Source organism: Cyprinus carpio, chromosome B2 (genome assembly GCF_018340385.1).
Source record: "Cyprinus carpio isolate SPL01 chromosome B2, ASM1834038v1, whole genome shotgun sequence".
NCBI classification, from domain to species: domain Eukaryota; kingdom Metazoa; phylum Chordata; class Actinopteri; order Cypriniformes; family Cyprinidae; genus Cyprinus; species Cyprinus carpio.
In genome coordinates, this window is record NC_056598.1 from 128980 (window position 1) to 147196 (window position 18217).

An 18217-nucleotide genomic window follows, 5' to 3' on the forward strand; every position below is an offset into this window, starting at 1 on the left:
AAAAAAACTAATTTAACAAACAAAAAATGTTCCAAACATTTTTCAAAATTAATTAATATTGAAACAATAAGAAATATAACTTTGCAATTAAAAACAAAATTTAACTATTTTAATGGCTGCAACAGCAGCTTTGTAAATAGTAAGCGAGAGAGAGAGAGACAGAGAGAGAGAGAGAGAGAGAGAGAGAGAGAGACTTTTGACTTTTAAAGACTCATTTCACAATTTTCTATAAAAGTATTTTTTTCAAAAATTTCACAGGATTAATAACCATTACATCTCTAATTATAAAAAAAAAAAAAAAAATAAAAAAAATTAAAAATTAAAAAGACAAATGAAAAAAAATTAAATAATTACACATACAATTCCATCAATATCAGTTTCACACAAACACTTGTTTTCTCCCAAAAATAATTAAAAGTTTCAAGGTCTTTAACCATTCGATAGTAGGCATATTCCACCATTAATCTTGACTTGACCAACCCCTTTAAAATTGAAGTCCACACAAGTCAACGTTTTGAATGTCCATAAGAAAAAGATGTTGATCTAGTCCCATCCCTCCTGCTCTTCTCAGGAGGGCACAAGCCATGCCAGACCAGCATACATCATCTCCATAAAGAAGCCTTTTTGCAGACTGTAGTCTAATGGTGCTTTTCCATTACCAGTACCAGCTCAACTCGACTCGACTCAACTCACCTCATCTCGGCTTGGCTCGCTTTTCGCTCCGTTTTCCATTGCAGATAGTACCTCCACAATAGTACCTGGTTGTCATAGCGAAGCTGCTGGAAACTGCCGTGACGTAATCTTCTAAGCGACACACACCCATTACCCACACACACAGGACTATGGAGGAAATCGAGTGTATGCTGTTTTTGATCCTCGGGATGTGGCCGTTTCTCACAGCAAGAAGACAAACGTTGTTTCTGGAGAGGCTGAGGGCAGCAAAACGAAACACTGCTGGCGGGGTTATTCAGGATACTCCGCAGTCCATTCCTTGTGATGCTATGATGACGCAGTGAATAGTGACTATTCTCTCTGACCATTCAGCAGTCTGCCATGTTTTCACGTCACGTTTTAGTATCGCCTCAGTTCACTCAGAACCTCGCCGCAGGTGATACGAAAAAAAGTACCTGGAAGCAGGTACAGGTACAACTTTTACACAGTGGAAAACCAAACAAAGGCGAGTCGAGTCAAGTCGAGCTGGTACTGTGTAGTGGAAAAGCGCCATAAAAGTCATTAATCTGCTTTTAATGTCCACCAATCCTTGACCACCTTCTTCTCTTTGTAAAAATAATACAGATGCTTTTAGACAGTGTTGACCAGACCAAATAAGTCTACCAAAGGTTTTTGAATTTTTTTCCACCAGTTCATTCGGAGGTTGTAGGACCATCATTTGGGGGGGGGGGGGGGGGGGGGGGGGGGTTGAGGACCTCCTTAAATGTAATGATATGTATAGATCTATGGTGTAGACAGCATCACTGATTATAATGAGTTCCATAGTATTTTGCAACGCCGCGGCACTCGCGTCTGTTGTGGACATAGTGTAAAATTGGTTTTGCTTTGTTTCATAAAACTAATCATTGCCTGGGTTACGTACGTATATGTGGGGCGGGGCTATCAAAAAAGGGGCGAGACCCTTTTGGGGTACGGCGTGTTTGTTTTGGTGATTTCAAATGTCAACACTGGCTACCAGAAATCGCTTACACCACCTTTAATACAACAACATAAGGATATTATGTAGTTTTTTATTGTGTAATTCTGGTTGTAGTTTTATGAACAACTTTAACACACTACTGACTTGCAGTTAACACCTTGGCCCTGTGTCGCCGGTAATAGTCATTTTGGTTGTGCATCTACTGTACACTGTACTCATGACTGGAAGCAGGTAAGTTTATTTTCTTCAGAGCACAAACATCAAACACTTTGGAAATGCCAGGTATGTGATGTTCATCATATTTCAACATGATATATGTACTGCCATCATGTTTACTCTGTCAGATCATTGTGGTACTCATGTCCGAGTTTCTTTATTTTCCTGTCATCAAGTTTCCTGCTGCCGTTTTGGATCTTGCACCCATGACGTCTTGACACTTGTTTTTTTTTTTTAATAAAATGTTTAGCTGCACTCGCAAGTGAATCTCAAGTTATTTTATGTGATAGTTAAATATATAGTAAACAAACTACAAACAAAAAAAATTTATTTTTTCCTCACATTATTTCTTTTAGCAATTACTTGTCACACACCTGACTGAATGGCTCATGCGGGCCTTTGTCTTTTCAGGTGTGAATCACAGCATTATCATGCCTCCTCGCATACACCTTCTACACAAAAAGTGTCTTAAAAAATTTAAATCAATATATTGATTTCTGTGAATGAATGAGCAAATGATTTTCACATATTTTTGAAGCAAAAACTCTAGACTACAAGATCCAGTTCTCAAAAGTCTTGTGAACAAATCTTCTGTATGTGTTTTATGGCCTTATTTCAGTGACTTTAAAATTTTAGTTTTTCACTTAGCACGCATACAAAACAACATTGTTTTCTCAAAAACAATCACGTACATACATGCTGCTCACATATTATTGTAGCTAGGGTTGCCACCTTCAGCGAGGCAAAATAAGGGACACCCATTCACAAAAACAGTTTAGTAGTTTTATTGTTTTTGTAGTCAATATCACACAATCACATTTTTCTGCCAAACACCACTGGTTCCCCCAATTAGTCACATTGGTTATAAATACATTAATGACTATATTTTAGAACCACGTTACAACAAATGTACCCTTACATAAAATTTAGCACCTAGAGCAACTGACAACTCTCTAATAAAATATCACATGCAGATTTAAAACTTTGACAATTTATGCATGGATAATTTTGTCTCCAACCTATAAAACAACTTAAAAAAAAACAAAAAAAAAAACAAATAGCAGCTCTTATAAAATAATAAAAACTGCTAAAACATTTTTGTTATATAATACAGCTGATACTCTACCCCAAAATGAAAATTTTGTCATTAATCACTTACCCCCATGTCTTTCCAAACCTGTAACAGCTTAGTTCGTCTTTGGAACACAATTTAATATATTTTGGATGAAAACCGGGAGGCTTGTGACTGTCCCATAGACTGCCAAGTAAATTACACTGTCAAGGTCCAGAAAAGTATGAAAAGCATTGTCAGAATAGTTCATCTGCCATGGTTTAACCGTAACGTTATGAAGCGATGAGAATATTTTTTGTATGCAAAGAAAACAAAAATAACGACTTTATTCAACAATTTGTCTCCTCTGTGTCTCTCCGCATCACCGTAGCGCCATTTTGGAGAATATGAGCTGAGCTCAGGCAGCGTACGCTCTTTTAAGGGTTTGGAATGCTATGGGGGTAAGTGATTAATGAAAAAAAAATCATTTTGGGGTGGATTATCCCTTTAACTTTAAAAGATTTTCAATTGAAAATATTTGATGTTTCTTAGTTTTGTATAGACATATGATATATCACACCATACAGTAAATTAAACAATATTTGCTAAATCAACAGTTTGAGTAAATAGTTGATGTATCTTACAAGATCTCATGTGCGCCAAAAACAACAACAACCACCTTATATTAGATGAATTTAATGAATTACACAACAAAATTAACAAAACATTTCTTAAAGACATTAAACAGAAGTTCAGTAAAACAGTATTCAAATGTATGTGGTATTTGGGGCAACACCTTTACATACATTACAAGCCACCATTGAAGTGATTGTTAACTAAAACTGTCTGCCAGATGTTTTCTTCGTAAGAAGCAGTCCCAAAAATAAAGATGCTTTACAATTACTGAAAACAACAATTAAAAAGATCTATCAATAGTTAACAAAATATTTATCCAAATATCCTATTTAAAAACATAACAGATCCAATATTTGCAACAAAACCAAGCAATCCCTCAGCCAAGCTAATATATAGTCCAAAAACCACTCATTAAAATTGTAACTTTAAGGGCCCAATTCTTCCCATTGAGAAAACAAAATAATCATTCACATATCTGCAACTTCTGAAGTTGACAAAACGTCATTTATCTGGCCGATTTTGTCCCATACAAAGACTGGATATACTAGTAGGTACAAGACAGAACACAATACCCAGATATCCCAAAGCACATGAAGGTAAGAGTTTGAAATACAGCATAAAATGTAAAAACTAAAATTAACTTTGTAAACTATTCTCTGAATGGCATGGAACTTCAGTTTCTTTAAAATTAAAGATAAAAAAACTTATTTGGCACAATCACTAAACAAAAACTTCCTTTATTTTTTCTTTAATTCTACAACACACACACACACACACACACACACACACACACACACACACACACACACACACACACACACACACACACACACACACACACACACGTGTGTATATAATTAAAGAAGAACTGAAGGAAGTTTTTGTGTGTGTGTATATATATATATACACACACACACACACTTGAACTCGAACACTGAATATTCCTAACTTAAAAGAAATCTGCAACTGAAAGATTTCAGGACAAAATCAAAAATAAAATTATACAAAACTAAGTTCATATTATATTGGTGCAAATGAACAACCTTACTTACTATTGATACCTCTGTTTGGTTAAGAAGAACTCTGCAAGCAATAATAATAATGATAATAAAAATAATAATAAAGAAAAATAATAATTGAATTCATATGAGTGCTGAGGGTCTCTTGAGCACAGCACTGTATTTCATAGGAGCTCCATCTGCCTTGAGCTGAACATTCAACAGGGTGAAGATGGAAATCTCCTGCAAAAGAGGACAACACCATTATCCACTGCAGATATAACAATATTTGTTGTTTCTAAGATGTTCTAAAAAGCAGGTAAGGAATTGATAAGCAGTTTCTTGGATGTTGCTCTAGGATGGGCCCAGATTATGTTGGTGCCCTAGGTAAGATTTTAGAATTGTGCCTCAACCCCATGAACCACTGGTAACACTAAAATCTGATTTATACTTCTGTGTCAAAACTACACCGTAGGTTGTGCATAGTACGTGCTGGCTGTGGCGTAGGGCTTACATGCACCTCTCCAAAAATGTCACAGCGCGTCAAATCTACGCGGACTGCAAGTGATTGGTCTGCTAGTACCCCTTCCTCTGTATGTATTTGAGTTTTGTGTGTGTGTTTTGCACTTTAATATATTTTAATGTTACAAAATAAAACAAAGCAAAGAGCAAGTGTTTATCATTTATTATAAAATGTAGCATTGCATCACTTTGTTGTACATGACAAACAGTTGTTCTGCCATGGTACAAGTCCTTGTGGAGATTCAAAGAATGCCATCTTCTGCTGTTCCGTTGTTGTCTCTTTTTTGTAGTTTTAAATAAATGATCTGTTCTTTGATATTTATTTGCCGCTGTCACAACTGATGCTTCAACAAGCTGCTGCTTCTTCAGCTTTTGCCGGGGTCTGCCGGTTACACAAGCAACATGCCCGTGGACACTGCAGACTAGCCTTTTGCATGTGTACTGCACGACGACGTGAACAACAACGCAGAAGTATAAATAAAATCCGACACACATCCTTTGGCTTTGAGTCTATGGCGTATGTCCGACGCAGAAGTACAAATCAGCCTTAAATTGGATTCAAATTTATAGTTCATTCATATTAAGTAAATAATTTGTAACAATAAATAATAAATTTGACAAACAACCTGTTCCAAAATTAGCTTCTAATTCTTAGAAAAATAAAAATAAAAAATGTACACGAGCTAAGTGAGAAAAAAAAAAAAAAAAAAAAAAAAAAAAAAAAAAATATGCAAAATAAACCATTGGTAAATTCCAATACACTAAAGTTAGTGAAATTAAAAATAAATGTCTTAAGATAATAGTACGAAATGAGTAATTATGACTGTAGCAAGAGAAAAATTAAACATTATGCATGCATACTGTATATATTCAACATTGTGAGAACAATTCCCCTTCCATCATAAAAGAAACTGAAAAAAAAAAAAAAAGTGATTACAGTTTACAGAAAATTGCAGCAAATATAGTCACTACTGGGCTGGTCTAACTACAGGTGCATCTCAATAAATTAGAATGTCATGGAAAAGTTAATTTCAGTAATTCAACTCAATTTGTGAAACTTGTATATTAAATAAATTCAATGCACAAAGACTGAAGTAGTTTAAGTCTTTGGTTCATTTAATTGTGATGATTTGGGCACACATTTAACAAAACCTCACCAATTCAATCTCAACAAATTAGAATATGGTGACATGCCAATCAGCTAATCAACTCAAAACACCTGCAAAGGTTTCCTGAGCCTTCAAAATGGTCTCTCAGTTTGGTTCTCTGGGCTACACAATCACGGGGAAGACTGCTGATCTGGCAGTTGTCCAGAAGACAATCATTGACACCCTTCACAAGGTGGGTTAGCTACAAACATTCATTGCCAAAGAAGCTGGCTGTTTACAGAGTGCTGTATCCAAGCATGTTAACAAAGTTGAGTGGAAGGAAAAAGTGTGGAAGAAAAAGATGCACAACAAACCGAGACAACTGCAGCCTTGTGAGGACTGTCAAGCAAAATCGATTCAAGAATTTGAGTGAACTTCACAAGGAATGGACTGAGGCTGGGGTCAAGGCATAAAGAACCACCAAGGAATTTGGCTACAGTTGTCGTATTCCTCTTGTTAAGCCACTCCTGAACCACAGACAACGTCAGAGGCGTCTTACCTGGGCTAAGGAGAAGAAGAACCGGACTGTTGCCCAGTGGTCCAAAGTCCTCTTTTCAGATGAGAGCAAGTTTTGTATTTCATTTGGAAACCAAGGTCCTAGAGTCTGGAGAAAGGGTGGAGAAGCTCATAGCCCAAGTTGCTTGAAGTCCAGTGTTAAGTTTCCACAGTCTGTGATGATTTGGGGTGCAATGTCATCTGCTGGTGTTGGTCCATTGTGTTTTTTGAAAACCAAAGTCACTGCACCCATTTACCAAGAAATTTTGGAGCACTTCTGCTGACCAGCTTTTTGAAGACGCTGATTACATTTTCCAGCAGAATTTACACTTGCCCACTAGGGCTGGATGATATATCGAACGATATGATCATGTGCATCTAGTCAACTACGGCTCTCTCTATTAAATGCCGCTCCATCTAAAAGCTTTACTGACGAAATGCGTGTGACAATCGCATGTGATATATCACCCAGCCCTATTGCCCACACTGCCAAAAGCACCAAAAGTTGGTTAAATGACCATGGTGTTTGTGTGCTTGACTGGTCAGCAAACTCAACAGACCTGAACCCCATAGAGAATCTATGGGGTATTGTCAAGAGGAAAATGAGAAACAAGAGACCAAAAAATGCAGATGAGCTGAAGGCCACTGTCAAAGAAACCTGGGCTTCCATACCACCTCAGCAGTGCCACAAACTGATCACCTCCATGCCACGCCGAATTGAGGCAGTAATTAAAGCAAAAGGAGCCCCTACCAAGTATTGAGTACATGTACAGTAAATGAACATTTTCCAGAAGGCCAACAATTCATTAATTTTTTTTATTGGTCTTATGAAGTATTCTAATTTGTTGAGAAAGTGAATTGGTGGGTTTTTGTTAAATGTGAGCCAAAATCATCACAATTAAAAGAACCAAAGACTTAAACTACTTCAGTCTGTGTGCATTGGATTTATTTCATACACGAGTTTGACAATTTGAGTTGAATTACTGAAATGAACTTTTCCATGACATTCTAATTTATTGATGCACCTGTACTTGACAGAGTGTTGCTATGTTCTGAACGGTTTAAAGCAGGGTTTGAAATTAACAGCCACTAACCCATCAAAAATCAGCTGTGGCGGGTGATACTGTCAAATCACTAACCAATTTGGCGGGTTACTTTTCGTAAATAATGTTCACTCAATTTCTTGGGCACATTTATTTAAGCCAAATCTGTGCTGATTTATCACAAATACTGAACTTGCGAATCAATATATTAAATCAAGCCTAACTGCGCAACATCTGCGCAACATCTGCACATATCTAGCTTACTTGAACATACCCAACAAATAACGGCGTGGCGGGCACACTGGTTTCTTATGCATTTAAGCAATAACAGAGTCAAAAAAAGACTGAAGACTCACACTGTCTACACTACACCGGGTGCGACAAAATGGAACAATAAAACCCATTACGATCAGTGATGCTGTCTACACTGGATGCGGTGCAACATGACAACTCCCCGAAAGTAAACTGATGCCTCGTTCTTTTTAAGACTGTGATTTGCAAATTGCAATGCTTGCTTTGTCATATCCAATGTGGACAGCCAAACTGCTGGTTTATTTCAGTATTTTTTCTTTTGGCTAGTAGAAGTTATGAATAACCTGTAAATTAATTTAGTAGCCAAACTGGCTTTTGAGTGTAAAAGTTAAGTTTAAACCCTGGGTTTGTTTGCATGCAGCTGGTAGGGTGTCCCAGACAGTTACTTGTGGGTTGCCATGTGGTTAATAGGGTACTCTGTGTTTTTATGCATTGGTATGTGGTTATTAGGTGTGGTTTAGTGGTAAATATCTTTTGAGTGGTTCAAGAACATTGTTATGTGGTTTGCTGATCGGCAATGTGCTGTTTTAGTTATAAAATGTAAAAACATTTGTTTCAACATTTAGAAACTGAAAACAATGACATTCTAAATACACTCATTATAAACCAATGTATCAGAAATTGAGAAAACATGTTTCAACATTTAGAAACTGAAAACAATGACAATGACATTCTAAATACACTCATTATAAACCAATGTATCAGAAATTGAGAAAACATGTTTTTAGCAAACAGAGAGCTGCTTGGGATAGTACACCTGCTGTGTGGACTCTTTGCTCGGGTCAGCTTGTTCCCAAACAAGCGTCATCTCTGGTCTCTTTCCCACTTTACGGAAGTGGACTGCCTTTAGACCTTCTAATGACTTTGGGAGAAAGACAACATTTATTATTCATTATGTCATGCATCATTAAAAAGCAATGAATGTTTAATCTGTTGTTGCCATTAATATTGTGCTGGTTTCATTTTCTGAACTCAATTTAATGTCTCATTTACATTCAGAGGAGTTAAAATGGTCTTCATAACTTAGGGGATACAGTTCAAGCAACTTGGTATAAGGAATGATATTAATCTAAAAATAACATGACAGCATGTCGACAGAAGGTAAATGCTTCTATTTTACATATATCTAACATTTTCGGAAGATACAAACTGTAACAATAAACATAAATACTAGGGCTGCCCCCCCTAAATAATCAACTAAACACTGGGAAAAGGCTTTGACGACTAAAATTGTATTAGTCGGTTAGTTGCAGAAACAAAATGGTCCATGACAGACAGATAGCTAACAGATGGTGCTTGAGGTAATTACAGTATATCGGGCAGGAAATCCAAAAGTTTGTTTATTCACTGACCTAAAATATGGTTTATTATTTGAAAGTGAAACATTTAAGTAATAGCAACTTCACATGGCCGCTCGCTCTAACACTGACTTAGATACATGTGCACTATTAGAGGCTGTTAGAAACTCAGAAGAGCAGACCAGGAAACTCTTGGGTATCTTGGAGTTCTTTATTGAGAACGCACTGTGTGGCACTGCAGTCATCAAAAGTCTAACTAAGGCAGTGATACATTGTAGTTTATATACATTTAGGGGGCAGTGCTTAGGAATGGAGACAATGCACCTGGGTGACGACTAGGGGTGTGACCGAAGCCAAATACCTTATTCTGAAAGGCATGGATAATGGCTTCAAAAGAATAACGAATAATTTTGGCAAATAATATTCGGCTGAGTCTGGTTCAGTCACTCATGTTTGCTGGGTAACAGGTGAGTCAGGGGATCAGTGCTATATTATACATTAACCTTTAAAGTCACTACGCAATAATGAGTGTGTGAAGTGAATGAATGTAAACTTTATTTCTGTCATGACAGCTCTCGGAGTGATTTGCATAGTAATGTACATGACAATGTTAACGTATATGGTCTCGGCAGAATAGATCTGCTACGCTGCTGATACAGATATAAATAATTTTGTTTTAACAAAAACTTTGTTTAACAGAATCGTTCATGTATGTCAGGATATAGGATCAGTAGATCTGAGACAGATTCTTAAATTTGTAATCCTACAATGCCAAGTGTTTGTGTGGAGTGTGAAAGCTATTAGCACATTTATTGCATGACATGGAGGCTGGCATTCACTGGCATTTTTTCCTGATAACAATGGAAACAAAATACACTGTTATTTTTGCTCATGCACATGAAGAATAATAAATCATTCGAAACAGTAAAGTGTCTGTGTACACTCATAATATCAATAAAACATTGTGCTTTCGTAAAATCAAGAACAGTGTTCACTTTCTACCGTCTCGGTCTCTGTGAACTGGAGTATGTCACAAAAATGAACCAAAACTCAGCATATAGCCTATAAACTACTTGATTCACAGACATGAGAAACATCTACAGTAAGCTAAAAATGTGTACTTTTAAATGAACAAATTCAAAACAAAAACTCTTTCATTATGTAGTTCTTATTAAAGGTAAATTTCTGAAAGTTAATCCACTATACTGCGGAGATGGTGACTCAGCATTGTCAGCTTCATCTTTGTAGCTGACACGGTCTCAAAAAACACTAGTTTAATTAATAAATAATTATAATAACTCTTTGCTATTTTTTTCTTTTTCTGTTTTAGCATGCTATAGCATGTTGCGATAGATGCAAGGAACCGCCATGTACTAGAGGTACTGCAAGAAAAGTTGGTGCTTAATTTCAGTATTGAAAAGTTCCCTTTTTTCTTTTTTTTTTACTATTATGGTCAAATATGGGGACTATATGTATGGTACCAATATATTTTTTCAACATTTTTATTTCTATTGTGAAATACGTTTTACCATTTATAAATAATAATAAATAATGATAAGCTATGAAAACAAACAGAAGTTGAATACAGTCATACATACATTACAGTAGATTCGTTTCTGCACTCCGTAGCGAAGCACAAGCACATCAAAGGACTGGTCTAGAACTCCCATGACCATAGCTTCTGAATCCAAAGGACCACACTCCTACCAGCATTATCACATATATGAATAAATGGTTCAGCTGTGTTTACCAACATAATTTTTGACTTGGCATATCCACAACATTTGGAAGATCAACAACTATGCTCATATGATCAAGGGCAAAATGTATTTTGTAAGTTTATTTTATTAATATTTACACATACAGATAATTTTTACCCTATGTGCATGCTGTTCAAATGATAAATAAAACCTGATCTTTTTCTATGATACATACCTTAACAAAGACAGCAAAGAAAAGTTCAGAGCTCAACTCCTGGACTCTCTTTGAAGCAGTCTTCCTGTCGTTGCAGTGGGATGCCAGTTTGTGTACTTCCTCTAATGAGAGACTCAATGGTGGTCCACAGTCTGTAACGGCACAGATATAATGAATATGAGGCTTCAAATAGAACCATTACTAATCAATGAACTTAAAGTCTGTATGATCTGGAAGTTGCTACCAGTTGTAATGCTTTTATGAATTAAATCGAATATTGAATAAAAAAATAATAATAAAAAAAAAGAAAATAGAGGGCAGATCTTGATTTGAGCACACCTCCTCAACCGCCTCTTCATTTCAGCAGACTGATGACTGGAGAGAAGAGGTTAAAACTACCACTAGAAGTAGTCCTGTTCATGTAAATTCAAGCTATCTTTCTTTGTTTATTGCTGAAGCCATGGCCCACAAAGATGTGTTGGGGGTGAAGGTAAAGGTGAAGATGTGAAGTGGTACTAAATAGGAGAAGGGTATAATTGTATTTCTAATACATTAGATGTGCCATGGAATACTATGAAGGCCATCATCAACAAGTGGAGGCAATGGGGCACCATAATGACATTCCAAAGGGCTGCTTCTCTTCAGCTGGGACTAGGGTAGTATTCTAGATAGAAATTATGTATCCTGCCAAATACCAGACCATTCAGGTACAAAGGGGGCAGCTGTGGCCTAATGGTTAGAGTGTCGGACTTGTAACTCGAAGGTTGCAGGTTCGAGTCCTAGTGCCGACAGGAGAGGTAGGTGGGGGGAGTGAATGAACAGCGCTCCATTCCACCCTTAATACCCATGGCTGAAGTGCCCTTGAGCAAGACACTGAACCCCCAGACACTGGGGGTATTATTTTCAGTCACTGTAATATGCTCTGGTCCCCTCCCTGCTTACCGTGGTGATGAGATACATAGCAGACTGTCATCACTCAATGGCTGGATGTCTAAGTGGTGCCCGCAAAATAACATAGGTTTCATAGACAACAGGACGAGCTTTTGGGGCAGACCTGACCTGTTGAAAAGAGATGATCTTCATCCCTCCTGGGGTGGTGCCGCTCTTCTGTCTAGAAATCTGGCATAGTCTTGGAGTTTGTACTAGACTAACTGGGGATCAGGTCAGGAAGCAGACAGACTGGCTAAACCGACCATCTGCTAGCCACCTCATGTCACAGAAATAAGTTAATTCTCAGCACATACAGACTCTTTCACCTAGATATCACACTATAGAGACTGTGTCTGTTCCCCGAACTAGAAAATACAAAAAACATCCAAACCAATTTAAGAGTAACAATTTAATTGATGTTCAACAAATAAAAAACAGCTGCAATACGTATAAACAAATGATAAAGCTTGGCTTATTGAATATCAGGTCCCTTTCTATGAAAGCGCTTTTTGTAAATGATATAATCACTGATCACTAAAACCTGGTGATTACTTTATTTTAAATGAGTCTACCCCCCAAGATTAGTGTTATAAACATAAGCCACGTCCAAAAGGTAAAGGGGGAGGTGTTGCTTCAATTTATAACAATGTTTTCAGTATTTCTCGGAGGGCAGGCTTCAAGTATAACTCGTTTGAAGTAATGGTGCTTCATATAACATTGTCCAGAGAAACAAGTGTTAATGATAAATCCCCTGTGATGTTTGTACTTTGTACACCATACAGACTTTATTAAAGAATGCGCTGATTTTATATCCAAGTTAGTGCTGGCTGCAGATAAAGTTTTAATTGTTGGTGATTTTAATAACCATGTCGATAATCAAAAAGATGCATTGGGATCAGAATTCTGAACTCTATTGGGGTTAGACAACACGTCTCAGGACCTACTCATTGTTGAAATCATACTCTAGATTTAATACTGTAACATAGAATTGATGTTGATGGTGTTGAAATTATGTAGCTAAGCAATGATATCTCGGATCATTATTTAGTCTTGTGCAAACTTCATATAGCTAAAACTGTACATTCTACTCCTTGTTACAAGTATGATAGAACCATCACTTCTACTACAAAAGTCTGCTTTGTAAGTAATCTTCCTGATTTATCCCAATTCCTTAGCATATCCAAAACCTCAGAACAACTTGTAGTAACAAACTATGGACTCTTTCTTTTTTTTAGCATTTTAAATACAGTTGCTCCTTTACGTTTAAGGAAGATTAAGGAAAACAGTCTGACACCGCGGTATAATGAGCACACTCGCACCCTAAAGTGAGCAGCCCAGAAAATGGAGCGCAGCTGGAGGAAAACAAAACTAGAAGTATTTCGTATTGCTTGGTGGGAAAGTAACCTATCCTACAGAAAAGCATTAAAAACTGCTACAGTAGGTAGACATCCAAAATGGGTAATACCGCAGGTCAGCGGCGTTAACTGCAATTCAGTCGCGTGTTAAAATCATTCGCGAAACTACCGCCATGTGGCGCAAAGGGACGGATTGCGAACTGAATGTAATTGTAAAATGAAAGGAAGACGTTAAACAACAATAACATTATAATATACATTATTACATCCTTAGTCTTAGGCTACAGTCTACTCATCAAAAATTTAAAGAAAGACCTTTACACAAAGGCTCTTATGCATGCTCACACACACACACACACACTTACATACATACACACACACACACACACACACACACACACACAACCACATATATATATATATATATATATATATATATATATGGATTAAAAGCTAAATGTTTTCATTTCGGTACATTCTTAATAATCCTTATAATCCCTCAACTTAGTGTCAATAAACTTCAGGTTCCATTTGCAGAGCGAAATGAGAACGGTCCAGCATTTACAAATAATTCTTATTCACTCTGTTATTATTCTTGACTTTTCAAATTGCTAACATTTTGCATTTTTGAATTATGCCTTTACTGTGTGACCAAAAATTGTGAAATACTAAAACACTCGAGCTGGTGCCTCACGTGACCATATTCATTAGAAACAGCAGCCGTTCACCGTGCCATAAGGCGTGAGCAGCGGTCCACTTTGGCTTATTTTTGCTCATTATGATTTTTTTTCCGTCGATACTGAAACACGTGTGAAATCCAAAGCCTGTTTTCCCTAATGAATAAGAGTTTAGCCCAACCTTACCTTATGTATCGGTTTAAATTATTTTAAATTATTATTATTTATTTTTATTTTTTTGTTTATAAGCCTATATTATTATATACTGCAATTATATTTATCCATTAGAATTATATATTTGTAATTCTTGTTCTGTTCTGATAAATTTGTTGAATTTAAAGGATTTTTTGTAAAGTGAAGGGAACTAAAAATATCCTGTTATTAGCCTATAGCATTATTAGGCCTGCCGTTATTATTTCTGAATGTAATAAAATGCAACTCTCACAAACTTAATTTATTTTTAGCGTGTTTTCGTGTATGTTTTTATCCAGCTTTATTTTTCCATTGAATCTGAAAATGACTTTGTGCATCACATTCACTCCGCACACTCAATCTGCCTCTCGTGTTGTTCAGCTGTGGACGATTTCAAAATGTTTGATATAAAGGTTGCTGTCACATTTTATACAGGAATTGTTCATTTAAAAAAAAAAGAAAAAAAAAAAAAAAAAAAGAAAAAAAATCAAAATATATTGTTAGTTTTATGCTAACATGACAAGACAAGTTCATTTAGGCTATTTAACATGCACTGTGACATTTTACCGTTTCAACTTATAAACTCCTTGAGATTTTAAAGTCAGCTTAATAGTATTGAAATTCAAGTTGAATCTAGTATAAAAAAAGGTTTTAATTGCTTAAATTTTTTCTATGAAAATTTTTTCTTTTTTTTAATCTATTAATCGCTCGCATATCTCCTACAACCTATAAATAAGGGCTAATAGAGGTTCTTTCTTTTATTATTTATTTATAATGTTTATTCTTGAAGAAAATAAGTATTTATTCTTGAATAAAATAAGGGAGAGAATTAGGGAAGATCCAAATATTTGTAATGTACAATAATATAGGCCTATATCTGCCTGCAGTTAAAAAGTTATATTTGTTCTGATTCACCCATTTATGTAGGATACAATTATTCTAAAAATAAAAATAAATAATCTCATAAAAAACGCCATCGGCCTGAATAAATTTTACCATTATAGAATTGGGGTAGTAATTTAGGAGGTGAAAATACAGTGAAATTACAAATGGCATGGGATTTTAAAGTATGACAACTGAAGGTCTATAAAACGTTTCTATGATGCAGTTTTTTAAACAATGGCACTTAAAGTTTTCAACTAAAATATTATTTCAACCATATAGCCTGTGAATAAATAAAATACATACTTTTCAATGAAAGAACACTGAGAGTGTAGGTTGCTTCGGGTGTTTGGATTTTTACTTCAATATAATGAGATCCAAGTTTAAGAATAGCCTACTTAATCTCTATTTAACAGCATTAGCTTCAGGTAGACTGAATGTTTTCCCACCTTGCTAAATGTTGGGCTCATGATCAATGAGTTGTATTCGCCTCAAACTGATTTAGTAAAATCAAACCGCGGACGGTGAAGCTGGAGCAGCTAACGGAGGACTCCGCTTGGTCTTAAAGCCTTCCTCAAACACCTACGTTCACAAATAACATGATTTTCGCAAAAAATATAATTAATTGTCAATTGATAATTTGTTATTATTTTGGTCTAGGGAAAATAATAATATGGGCTGCGAGAAGATAATGAATAAAAAGAGTAGGGCTGCTGTGAGTTCAGGCATGTTTCAACCCAGTATCATGACAACTCACCGTTCCCCACAGCCAACAAACAGACCGAATTCAGTTCAGCTGGAGGGGGTTGGGGGGTAGTTCTGTATAGCTTGTGGGGGTCGAGATAAAGGTGTGAATTTCTTGCTCTTTCATATGGACAGTGCCTTATGAGGGTTTCAAACTTGCAGAACAGGTTTTAGGACAAATGTTGACTACTGTATAGCGCAATAAAGTTTATTAGTTATTATAACTTAATTTCAGAGGAAGTGCCTTAACTCCAAAAAAATTTAAAAAAAAAAAATAAAAAAAAATTAATAAAATAAAAAGATGCAAACTGTTGCATTAGGACTGGGCGACAGGCCTTATGGCCTAAAAAAAATCCCCGATTTTTCACAAAACAATCCGTTTTACAATTTAAATCGATTTTTTTTTTTTGCCTCCCTACTTAAAATCAATATTCAAATGACAACGAAATTGTTCAAGACAAGTTTTAATATAATTCTTTATCATTTACCAGTCAAATTCATAACTGAGACAAGATGATTAAAAAAAAGCAGTAACGCTATTACCTTAATGCTGGAAAGACCTTTATTTTATTTATTTATTTTTAATACTAGCCCATCATGCAATCATACAATTTCCCCTCCGCGCTCGAGCATTTAATAATAAATCCGCTAACTGATACCAGAAACACTGCTCCGCACTCGCTCCGTGGATAAAGTTGAAATGTTATTTTCATGATGTAGCCTATAAAAATAAATAAATAAATAAATAAAATTACAGGACAGTTTCAAAGGGGATTAGGCTATTGTGTGCAAACTTTTTTTCCTACCAAATGCCAAACTAATAACATTGTCAGCATTAAAAGGTATAATTGCTGCTTTTTGCAAATTTTGTTTGTATTGAAAATAACAGTACATTTTCGGTTATTTTATCTACAGATTGATGCATTTCTTACAGATCTCTGCTCATTCAAAATCAGATACAGATGAAGTACTGTAAGATTACATTTGTTTGAATGCATTATTGCGACAGCGATTGCGTGGGAATGTGCTGTATCTGTTTAAATCATGCTTTAACCCAAAAATAATCAATAAAAGGAACAGACAAACTCCTTGATAACTAGCCTGTAACGCTCGACTATTGCCATCATTATACGGCGAGATTATGTGTATCAAGCTATAGCTAAATATGTTTATCATGTGAATTCTTGCTAAATATGCAGTTATTTTACGGGCCATTGGCATGACTTGTACTCGTGATGGAGCAGTGCTGGAGCGAGTGAAAACCACGACGCTCCGACTTTTAAAAAATCGCTCCAGTCAGAATCACTCTGCTCCACTCATACTCTGCTCGGCAGCATGTCTCAGACGCGCGGGGGAGGGTTGAGCCCAATCACAACTACGAGCCCTGAGTGGAGTGTCGGCCGTTTTATTTTGTCGCGTCCATACAATATTTTTTTTAGAGTGTGAAATATAAATTTTTACAGAATGTAGCCTATTCATAAACAATAGGCCTATATTAAACCATCTCTTTAAGTTTTTCTAAATCCCAAACAGAGTCCAGAGATCAGTAAAGTATTTTTTGTAAAAGTAAAGTTTTGGGAGACATTATATTTTGTAGACTTTATGTGATTTAAAATGCACAAACCAGAAGCACAATATCTGCAGAGAAGGGTTGGCCATTCTCAAAACATAAAATATCAATTTTTTTCGTTTTTTGTGTTTCAGAGGGAAAATCATTGTTAAGGCATCTCTCCGTTACAGACCGTTATGAAGAATTTATACAAACGCGTATAAAATGCTTTAAAAACTTTAACAGAGATGTCTAGAGGGTATTTAATAGATCTGCCTCCCACGTAAGATTTTCTAGTAACTAGTCGGTCATTTGTCATTATTCAACTAATCGCAGGTTTATATTAAATTTACATCTATAACCCATAATGAGCCTTAATATATTCCGCGCTCAAGAACATGCATTAAGTTTGCCACAAAGCACAGGCAGAAGTAGCCTAATAATTGTGAAAAAGGAGGCATTTTAATTATTTATTAATAAACAAATGTTTTCTTATCGGCTGCAAGATGAAATTCACAGTGCTGGCTCTCCCCACATGAACGCGGCTTTAGAGAGAAATGAAACCTTCTCAGATTACATAATGCTTTCGTTTTGAGTTGATTCG

General features: G+C 35.9%; 1 protein-coding gene across 2 annotated transcripts in view; it reads right to left on the reverse strand.

Annotated features, from left to right (window-relative positions):
* Positions 1 to 3598: 3598 nt before the first annotated feature.
* dis3l2 (DIS3 like 3'-5' exoribonuclease 2) overlaps positions 3599 to 18217 on the reverse strand; it is a 97843-nt gene continuing 83224 nt past the window's right edge. For both annotated transcript variants that reach the window (XM_042717633.1, XM_042717632.1), the window contains 4 exons: positions 11306 to 11436; positions 10969 to 11073; positions 8830 to 8934; positions 3599 to 4795 (listed from right to left, as the gene is read on the reverse strand). In XM_042717633.1, the coding sequence (XP_042573567.1) occupies positions 4697 to 4795; positions 8830 to 8934; positions 10969 to 11073; positions 11306 to 11436 (440 nt within the window). In that variant the 3' untranslated portion in view covers positions 3599 to 4696. The remainder of the gene's footprint in view (positions 4796 to 8829; positions 8935 to 10968; positions 11074 to 11305; positions 11437 to 18217) is intronic.